Consider the following 11,168-nt stretch of genomic DNA (forward strand, 5'->3'; position numbering starts at 1 on the left):
CTCCCTCTGCCAGTCTGAGCTCTGCCTCAGGAGGCTGATACCGGGACCCGGGTTCAGGTACTCGCACGCCCATTGAATGATTTTCCGTGGCCACCTACCTGCATGAATTGGTGCTTCCGTTATCCGCCCCTTGGTACAAGTGACACACGCCCGCACTTCTCACCCGCTTTAGCTCCGGAGATGCATCTGCATCAGAGTCGGCTGTTTAGTAACGGAAATTTGTTAGGCGGCGAGGCCCCTGCGGGGGGGCGAGGCCTAAGGCGGCCGCCTAATTAGAGAGCCGCCTCTGCTATCGGGATTTCAGTTTTTTTTGTGTGGAGAAAACGCAGCTCACATCCAGACACAAACGGTTTTAAGGAATTTAATTTTTTTAATTTTTCAAATCACATCGATATTAAAACATTATAAGAGTAAAAATCCACCCGAAATCCCTGCAGAAAAAAAATGGCGTCCATCCCCTCCCCCCCCCCCCCGCCCCCCTCTCCCCTCCCCCCCCCGTGTTACCCCAAAAATACTGCATGAAGCACCTGTGAATGGTGGACCGCCGGCAACTGGCGAGCACAACATAGAGCGGCGGCGGCGGCGGAACACTCGCCACCATCGCCCCGCCTCCTCTTGTGCAAATATTGCCGTGAAATGAGTCATGTGCTTTGTCCCTACGAAGGGCCCCCCATGGAGCCCCCCCCAAACCTCGGGGTCCATCCCACGTGCCGGCCCTCTAGGACGTGGAGCAATGCTCTCCTTTCTCTTGGCCCGCCTGGCCCTTTTTGATACTGTCTACGGTGAGCAGCGTGTTCATCTCGTTCTGCCGGCTCTCGTGGCCCCGGTAGGAATCTTCGTGTCGGATACGCCTCCTGGCGCAAGCCTTCCCGACCAGGAAGAAAAGCTCGGAGACGTTGAGGAGGATGCAGATCCCCGAGGTGACCAGCATGAAGATGGTGAAGATGGTCTTCTCGGTGGGGCGAGACACGAAGCAGTCCACGGTGTTGGGGCAGGGGTATTCTCCGCACTTGACCAGGCGTATCATGGCGTAGCCGGGGTAGATGTGGTAGAAGAGGTACATGAAGGCCACTTCGAAGACGATCCTGAAGATCACGCTCATGGTGTAGGTCCACCACAGGGTGCCGGAGATGCGGATCTTGTGCTTTTTCACGTCCGCCAGCTCCTTGGGGTCGTCGTGGCCGGTGAGTTTCAAGAGTTTCTTCTCCTGGTGCTGGAGGTGAGCCACGTGCATGGCCACCAGGAGGGCCGGCGTGGACACGATGATCAGCTGGAGGGCCCACAGGCGGATGTGGGAGATGGGGAAGAAGTGGTCGTAGCAGACGCTGTTACATCCGGGCTGTTGGGTGTTGCAGGCGAAGGAGGACTTCTCGTCCCCCCAAACGCTCTCCGCGGCCACCACCAGCACCATGATACGGAAGATGAAGACCACCGAGAGCCAAATGCGCCCGATGCCCGTGGAATGGCGGTTCACACCGCTCAGGATCCCGTACAATCCGGCCCAATTCATCCTGGATCAGCTGTGAGGGGAAGAAACAGAGGAGTCAGTCAACTGCCACCATATATATATATATAATACCCCCCGAGACCCCCAGAGAGCCCAACCCCCCACCACTAAGGGTAGAACAGAATTAGATATCAAGTCAAGACCCGCTGTATGATAGTGAATGGCAGACTCAGCCTGGACCTCCCACCAGACCACGTCCCCTACGCGTTTCACTCTGCCCACTGGAGCTTACTCATGGGGGGTGGATAAAGAAACTATGCCAGACCACGCCCCTAACGCGTTTCACTCTGCCCACCAGCGCTTACTCATGGGTGGGGGGATAAAGAAACAATGCAAGGCCACGCCCCCAAAGAGTTTCACTCTGCCCACTGGAGCTTACTCATGGGGGGTGGATAAAGAAACTAACACCAGACCACGCCCCAACGCGTTTCACTCTGCCCACTGGAGCTTACTCATGGGGTGTGGATAAAGAAACAATGCCAGGCCACGCCCCCAAAGAGTTTCACTCTGCCTACTGGAGCTTACTCATGGAGAAGGATAAAGAAACTAACGCCAGACCACGCCCAACGATTTTTCCTCTGCCCACTGGAGCTTACTTATGGGGGTGGATAAAGAAACTATGCCAGGCCACGCCCCCAAAAGCATTTCACTCTGCCCACTGAAGCTTACTCATGGGGGGGGGGGGGGATAAAGAATCTATGCTAGGCCACGCCCCCAAAAGCGTTTCACTCTGCCCACTGAAGCTTACTCATGGAGATGGATAAAGAAACGCCAGACCACGCCCAACGCATTTCCCTCTGCCCACCGGAGCTTAGTTATGGGGATGGATAAAGAAACTAACGCCAGACCACGCCCAACGCATTTCCCTCTGCCCACCGGAGCTTACTTATGGGGATGGATAAAGAAATGATGCCAGGCCACGCCCCCAAAGTGTTTCCCTCTGCCCACCAGAGCTTACTCATGGAGATGGATAAAGAAACTAACGCCAGAACATGCCCCCAACACGTGCTGGCCAGAATTTCCCTCTGCCTACTGGAGCTTACTCATGGGTAGTGGATAAAGAAACTATGCCAGGCCACACCCCCAACGTGTTTCCCTCTGCCCACTGGGAGCTTACTCATGGGGAATGGATAAAGAAACTAACACCAGAGGAGGTGTGCGCACATACAGCACCTCAAAGTAGATGTACCCCCAATCATAGAAGCTTTAATATGTCACCGTCATTTCAAAAGTCAGATTCAGTATTTATAAATCTGAAAATTACAATAAAATAATCCCCGGTGATCCCACCATGAAAGTCACTTCCTGTTACAGGGTGACAACACTGTGCCTCTATCTCCCAATTATGCTCCTGTGTTTGTCACCCTGTCACATGGACTTTCAACAGAGACTCAAATGGAGGTCACTTCCTGTTACAGGGTGACAGCACATGAGGGAGCACATGGGGGAGCGAGGGATAGGGTGACCACATTTCCAAACTGCCATTTAGGGACTCCCCCCTCCTTCACAAAAATTTGCCAATTTTAAAGGCTTTTATGCAAGTAATTGGCCATAATAGGTATGGGGGTCCGGGTACTGCCAATGCAACATTTTTTTTACAATTTTTCAGGATTCTATTAAGTGCAACAATAAAAATGAACATATCCTCTAAATATAGTGGCTGGGGGGTCCCCTTAGTCTGCCTATAAAGTGGTGCATGTGTACCACGTATAGAACCTGCTGCAGCAAAAATTACATTTCTAAAGAGTCAAATCACATTTAAATTGACTCACGGTTGCTATTGGAAAGAAAAAGCACATAAAAAACATAGTGCCCCCTACCCCTAGCCCATACCAGACCCCTCACCCATACCAGACCCCTCACCCAAAAGCACCTTGTCCCCATCCTACCCTGGCTGGTGGTCGTGGTGGCATGCAGGCAGGGGGATTATCAGAATCTGGAAGCCCCCAAAGGACCCAAAGGTTCTGGAATGGACTAGGGGAGGGGGACCCCACGCCGTTTTTTTTTCTATTGGCAGCTTTTTTTTATTCAGCTGTCAGCGGGGAAGCCCATTGACAGCTGATGACTCATCAGTTGTTAAGGATGCCGGATACCCAGCCCCCGCTCCTTAACAATCAGCGTTTACTGCGCACTGGTTGGGCGCAGTGCATTGCAGGGCATTTGGCGGGTTGAACACCCTGGGCTGGGAAACAGACAGTTTTCATTGTGGGCTCATCGGGTGGCTGTGTCAGCTTCATTCCGGGACACTGTATTGTCCTGGAATGAAGGTGCCCGGGACCCGGGACAGAACTGCAAAATGCGGGACTGTCCCGGGCAATCCGGGACATGTGGTCACCCTAGCGAGGGAGCACATGGGGGACCGAGGGAGCACATGGGGGAGCGAGGGAGCACATGGGGGACCGAGGGAGCACATGGGGGAGCGAGGGAGCACATGGGGGAGCGAGGGAGCACATGGGGGACCGAGGGAGCACATGGGGGAGCGAGGGAGCACATGGGGGAGCGAGGGAGCACATGGGGCAGCAAGGGAGCACATGGGGGACCGAGGAAGCACATGGGGGAGCGAGGGAGCACATGGGGGAGCGAGGGAGCACATGGGGGAGCGAGAGAGCACATGGGGGAGCGAGGGAGCACATGGGGGACCGAGGAAGCACATGGGGGAGCGAGGGAGCACATGGGGGAGCGAGAGAGCACATGGGGGAGCGAGGGAGCACATGGGGGAGCGAGGGAGCACATGGGGGACCGAGGGAGCACATGGGGGAGCGAGGGAGCACATGGGGGACAGAGGGAGCACATGGGGGACCCGAGGGAGCACATGGGGAGCAAGGGAGCACATGGGGGACCCGAGGGAAAACATGGGGGAGCGAGGGAGCACATGGGGGGAGCGAGGAAGCACATGGGGGAGCGAGGGAGCACATGGGGGAGCGAGGGAGCACATGAGGGAGCGAGGGAGCACATGAGGGACTGAGGGAGCACATGGGGGAGCGATGGAGCACATGGGGGGAGCGAGGGAGCACATGGGGGAGCGAGGGAGCACATGGGGGACCGAGGAAGCACATGGGGGAGCGAGGGAGCACATGGGGGAGCGAGGGAGCACATGGGGGAGCGAGAGAGCACATGGGGGAGCGAGGGAGCACATGGGGGACCGAGGAAGCACATGGGGGAGCGAGGGAGCACATGGGGGAGCGAGAGAGCACATGGGGGAGCGAGGGAGCACATGGGGGAGCGATGGAGCACATGGGGGGAGCGAGGGAGCACATGGGGGAGCGAGGGAGCACATGGGGGACCCGAGGGAGCACATGGGGAGCGAGGGAGCACATGGGGGACCCGAGGGAAAACATGGGGGAGCGAGGGAGCACATGGGGGGAGCGAGGAAGCACATGGGGGAGCGAGGGAGCACATGGGGGAGCGAGGGAGCACATGGGGGAGCGAGGGAGCACATGGGGGACTGAGGGAGCACATGGGGGAGCGAGGGAGCACATGGGGGGAGCGAGGGAGCACATGGGGGAGCGAGGGAGCACATGGGGGACCCGAGGGAGCACATGGGGAGCGAGGGAGCACATGGGGGACCCGAGGGAAAACATGGGGGAGCGAGGGAGCACATGGGGGGAGCGAGGAAGCACATGGGGGAGCGAGGGAGCACATGGGGGAGCGAGGGAGCACATGAGGGAGCGAGGGAGCACATGAGGGACTGAGGGAGCACATGGGGGAGCGAGGGAGCACATGGGGGGAGCGAGGGAGCACATGGGGGAGCGAGGGAGCACATGGGGGAGCGAGGGAGCACATGGGGGACCCGAGGGAGCACATGGGGGAGCGAGGGAGCACATGGGGGGAGCGAGGGAGCACATGGGGGGAGCGAGGGAGCACATGGGGGAGCGAGGGAGCACATGGGGGACAGAGGGAGCACATGGGGGAGCGAGGGAGCACATGGGGGACCCGAGGGAGCACATGGGGGAGCGAGGGAGCACATGGGGGGAGCGAGGGAGCACATGGGGGGAGCGAGGGAGCACATGGGGGACAGAGGGAGCACATGGGGACAGAGGGAGCACATGGGGGAGCGAGGGAGCACATGGGGGAGCGAGGGAGCACATGGGGGACCCGAGGGAGCACATGGGGGAGCGAGGGAGCACATGGGGGGAGCGAGGGAGCACATGGGGGGAGCGAGGGAGCACATGGGGGACAGAGGGAGCACATGGGGGACAGAGGGAGCACATGGGGGAGCGAGGGAGCACATGGGGGACATATATTGGTACGATTCCATGTATTTTCCTCCTGTGGCAGCTGAATTTCAACAAGAGGGAGAGGAGGAGAAGCCAACTTTCAGCTGCTGCAGGAGGAAAACACAGATCAGTTCCACTAAATTGCACCCCGCCGCCTCTCCCATCCAGGTTACGAGGGTCGGCAAGGAAGGATTGCGGTTTACCTGTCACCTGCTCGACCATTGATGGGTTGCCACCCCCAGGATTAGGGTGTGCCCAGGCACATCTGGCACACCCCTTGCGCACACCTATGCATGGAGGTTACTTCCTGTTATAGGGTGACAACGATCCGACCCTTTAAGATTTTTGCTCTATAGATCATTTCCTAATTTCAATATAAATCAGGGGGGGGGGGGGTCAGTAGCCACATGTCTCTATATCCTATATACTGATTGTATGTATCCAGGGCCGCCATCAGGGGGGTACAGGCAGTACTCCTGTAAGGGGCCCGGAGGTCCCCAGGGGCCCGGATGGCAACATCCTTTTTTTTTTTTGTAAGGGGCCTTTTTTTATATTATTAAACAGCCCAGAGGTTCCCAGGCCCCCGGATAGCAACCCCCCTTTTTTTTTTTATTTATTTTATGTCATTTAAAAAAAAAAAAATTGTAAGGGGCCCGATGGCAACCCCCCCTTTTTTATTTTTTATTTTTTTTATAAAAAGAAAATCATTTATTTTCTATATATATTATTATTATTAAAGGGCCCATAGGTCCCCAGGCCCCCCTGGATGGCAACCCCCCCTTTTTTTTTATTTATTTTATAACATTTAAAATATATATATATATTTCTGTGAGGATGACAACCCCCCCTTTTTTTCTTTATAAAAATAAAATATTTTTTTCTATATATATATATAAAACAAATATTTTTATTAAAGGGCCCATAGGTCCCCAGGCCCCCCGGATGGCAACCCCCCTTTTTAAAAAAATTTTTTTTATAACATTAAAAAAATAAATGTTTTATATATATATATTTTTTTATTATTAAAAGGCCCGGAGGTCCCCAGGGCCCCGGGTGGCACCCCCCCCCCCCCCTCTAAATAACCCATGTCATATTTTTTTATTGGCTTTAACTATAATTTTGAAGCAATTTGTAATATAAAATTGTATTTTAAGAAAAAAGAGAAAAAAAAAAAGACCAAAAAAAGATACAAAATCAACAAAAAGGTAAATAAAACATTTAAAGTGACAGTACACATATAATAAATATCAAACACACACAAAAAAATACAAAAATCACGATAAATACACCGAACCCCCCCCCCCCCCCCCCTCCCCCGTCCATACAGAACACAATAGAGATCTCTATATAGAGATCACAGAGATTCCATTAGCAGAAAAAAATTAATTTCACCCCCAAATCCCTCCAATTGTATTCTCTGATCTCTGGGGATCCTCACGGGATCTCACCCCCATATACTATAGCGCAGCATTGTGATCCACTGACATCATCACAACGTTACATGATTAGTCCCGGTGATAATTTGATGAATAAATTGATATAAAATACGTTTCGGTCTCTTACCTCCCGCCTCCCCCGAGGTAAGAGAGCGCGACGTCTTTGAACCTCGGAGTATGTAGGCAAAGGACACGCCCCCTGCCACACCCACCGTTACGCAGACCGCAAAAGATTAATAAGCAAAAAAATGACCGGTTAGTCCACATGTGATGTGCCCCCCCCCCCCCCCCGCTTTTCTGTCCAGTCACAATGATAGTCACTGAGAGGAGGGAGGCTTCCTGCAATATGACACTATCAGAGCACAGAGGGACAACTGGGGGGGGCAGAGGGACAACCAAGAAAAAAATTAGGGACAACTGAGGAGGACAACCTGGAAGGAAAGAGGGAAAACTGAGATGGACGGAGGGACAACTGAGGACTGAGGCACAACCGAGGAGGATAGAGGGACAACCTAGAAGAAAAGAGGGACAACTGAAGTGGACAGAGGGACAACTAAGGAGAAAAAAGAGGCAACCAAGGAGGACAGAGGGACAACCAAGGAGGACACAGGGACAACCAAGGAGGACACAGGGACAACCAAGGAGGACACAGGGACAACCAAGGAGGACACAGGGACAACCAAGGAGGACACAGGGACAACCAAGGAGGACACAGGGACAACCAAGGAGGACACAGGGACAACCAAGGAGGACACAGAGACAACCAAGGAGGACACAGAGACAACCAAGGAGGACACAGGGACAACCAAGGAGGACACAGAGACAACCAAGGAGGACACAGAGACAACCAAGGAGGACACAGGGACAACCAAGGAGGACACAGGGACAACCAAGGAGGACGCAGAGACAACCAAGGAGGACACAGGGACAACCAAGGAGGACGCAGGGACAACCAAGGAGGACGCAGAGACAACCAAGGAGGACGCAGGGACAACCAAGGAGGACGCAGGGACAACCAAGGAGGACACAGAGACAACCAAGGAGGACACAGGGACAACCAAGGAGGACACAGGGACAACCAAGGAGGACACAGAGACAACCAAGGAGGACACAGGGACAACCAAGGAGGACACAGAGACAACCAAGGAGGACACAGGGACAACCAAGGAGGACACAGGGACAACCAAGGAGGACACAGGGACAACCAAGGAGGACACAGAGACAACCAAGGAGGACACAGGGACAACCAAGGAGGACACAGGGACAACCAAGGAGGACACAGAGACAACCAAGGAGGACACAGGGACAACCAAGGAGGACACAGGGACAACCAAGGAGGACACAGAGACAACCAAGTAGGACACAGAGACAACCAAGGAGGACACAGAGACAACCAAGGAGGACACAGAGACAACCAAGGAGGACACAGAGACAACCAAGGAGGACACAGGGACAACCAAGGAGGACACAGGGACAACCAAGGAGGACACAGAGACAACCAAGGAGGACACAGAGACAACCAAGGAGGACACAGAGACAACCAAGGAGGACACAGGGACAACCAAGGAGGACACAGAGACAACCAAGGAGGACACAGAGACAACCAAGGAGGACACAGAGACAACCAAGGAGGACACAGAGACAACCAAGGAGGACACAGGGACAACCAAGGAGGACACAGAGACAACCAAGGAGGACACATGGGCAACCAAGGAGGACACAGAGACAACCAAGGAGGACACAGAGACAACTGAGGAGAGCAGAGGAACAACTAAGGAGGATAGGGGGACAACTGAGGGCAGAGGGGCAGTTGAGGAGGACAAATGGACAACTTAGAAGTAAAGAGGGACAACTGAGGAAAGAGGAACATCTTAGGAGGAAAGAGAGGCAATTGAGGAGGACAGAGGGACAACTGAGGAGGATAAGGGGATATATGAGGACAGAGGGACAATTGAGGAGGATAAGGGGATATATGAGGACAGAGGGACAACTGAGGAGGACAGAGAGACAACTGAGGAGGACAGAGGGACAACCTAGAATGAAAGAGGGACAACTTAGGAGAAAAGAGGGACAGAGTGGTTTAGTCATAAAAGAGGGACAGAGGGATTTGGTCCTAATAAGGGACAGTCCCTCCTAATCAGCAATCAGACAATATCCAGCGAGTAGAAGGAAGACCTGTAATGTCTCCATTCACTCCGATACATTGTTTCCATTTTGATCATTTCAGAACATAAATCTGATTGTTCTAGAAGGGATCAGGTGGACTAATGTCCCTCTGATGACGGTTGGTCCCTCTGATGACGGTTGGCTCATCTGGTGACGTACCTCCCTGGCGTAGTGATGGCGGCTGCCTCGTCTCGTCCAGTCCCACAACTTTTGGCCATTCTAAGGAATATTTGATGTGCAGCCTCCTCGTCCCCCAAACACATTCCACAGAGGAGGAGTAGAAGTCACCATCATTGTGAAAAGTCCCCGCTCTGTCCCTTCTCTGTCCCCTCTCTGTCCCCTCTCTGTCCCTGCTCTGTCCCTCCCCGCTCTGTCCCCTCTCTGTCCCTGCTCTGTCCCTCCCCGCTCTGTCCCCTCTCTGTCCCGGCTCTGTCCCCTCTCTGTCCCGGCTCTGTCCCCTCTCTGTCCCGGCTCTGTCCTAGCTCTGTCCCGGCTCTGTCCCGGCTCTGTCCCCTCTCTGTCCCGGCTCTGTCCCCTCTCTGTCCCGGCTCTGTCCTAGCTCTGTCCCGGCTCTGTCCCCTCTCTGTCCCTGCTCTGTCCTAGCTCTGTCCCGGCTCTGTCCCGGCTCTGTCCCCTCTCTGTCCCCTCTCTGTCCCGGCTCTGTCCCCTCTCTGTCCCCTCTCTGTCCTAGCTCTGTCCCGGCTCTGTCCTAGCTCTGTCCCGGCTCTGTCACCTCTCTGTCCCGGCTCTGTCCCCTCTCTGTCCCGGCTCTGTCCCGGCTCTGTCCCCTCTCTGTCCCGGCTCTGTCCCGGCTCTGTCCCCGCTCTGTCCCGGCTCTGTCCCCTCTCTGTCCCCTCTCTGTCCCGGCTCTGTCCCCTCTCTGTCCCCTCTCTGTCCCCTCTCTGTCCCCGCTCTGTCACCTCTCTGTCACCTCTCTGTCACCTCTCTGTCCCCTCTCTGTCCCCGCTCTGTCCCCTCTCTGTCCCCTCTCTGTCCCCGCTCTGTCCCCGCTCTGTCCCGGCTCTGTCCTCTCTCTGTCCCCTCTCTGTCCCCGCTCTGTCCCCTCTCTGTCCCCGCTCTGTCCCCTCTCTGTCCTCTCTCTGTCCCCTCTCTGTCCCCTCTCTGTCCCCGCTCTGTCCCCTCTCTGTCCTCTCTCTGTCCCCTCTCTGTCCCCTCTCTGTCCCGGCTCTGTCCCGGCTCTGTCCCCTCTCTGTCCCGGCTCTGTCCCCTCTCTGTCCCCTCTCTGTCCCCTCTCTGTCCCGGCTCTGTCCCCGCTTGGTCACCTCTCTGTCCCCTCTCTGTCCCCTCTCTGTCCCCGCTCTGTCCCCTCTCTGTCCTCTCTCTGTCCCCTCTCTGTCCCGGCTCTGTCCCCGCTTGGTCACCTCTCTGTCCCCTCTCTGTCCCGGCTCTGTCCCCGCTCTGTCCCCTCTCTGTCCTCTCTCTGTCCCCTCTCTGTCCCCTCTCTGTCCCCGCTCTGTCCCCTCTCTGTCCCCTCTCTGTCCCCTCTCTGTCCCCTCTATGTCCCCTCTCTGTCCTCTCTCTGTCCCCGCTCTGTCCCCTCTCTGTCCCCTCTCTGTCCCCTCTCTGTCCCCTCTATGTCCCCTCTCTGTCCTCTCTCTGTCCCCGCTCTGTCCCCTCTCTGTCCCCTCTCTGTCCTCTCCGGAATCTGCCTGTCATCTCAGCACATGTTTTGGTTTAAGTCTTTTACTTGATACATAAAAGTCTATTTATCGACCTTCCCTCCCCTCCCCTCCATTCCACAGCCACAAGGAATGAAGATTCTCAGGTTTGGTGTGACGACCTGTGGAAAATGTCACCCACATACAGCGTCACCTCCTGAAT

At 55.2% G+C, this 11,168-nt stretch overlaps 1 protein-coding gene across 1 annotated transcript; it reads right to left on the bottom strand.

The window, feature by feature from the left end:
- Window positions 1-494: 494 nt before the first annotated feature.
- On the bottom strand, window positions 495-9,628 carry LOC120923785 (gap junction beta-1 protein-like). The gene is made up of 2 exons (XM_040335027.1): window positions 9,486-9,628; window positions 495-1,520 (listed from the first exon to the last, which is right to left on the bottom strand). The coding sequence occupies exon 2, from the start codon at window positions 1,508-1,510 to the stop codon at window positions 719-721; it is 792 nt and encodes a 263-aa protein (XP_040190961.1). The 5' UTR covers window positions 1,511-1,520; window positions 9,486-9,628; the 3' UTR covers window positions 495-718.
- Between the last annotated feature and the right edge of the window lie 1,540 nt (window positions 9,629-11,168).

The sequence above is a fragment of the Rana temporaria genome, unplaced genomic scaffold, assembly GCF_905171775.1.
Source record: "Rana temporaria unplaced genomic scaffold, aRanTem1.1, whole genome shotgun sequence".
Classification (NCBI taxonomy): Eukaryota; Metazoa; Chordata; class Amphibia; order Anura; family Ranidae; genus Rana; species Rana temporaria.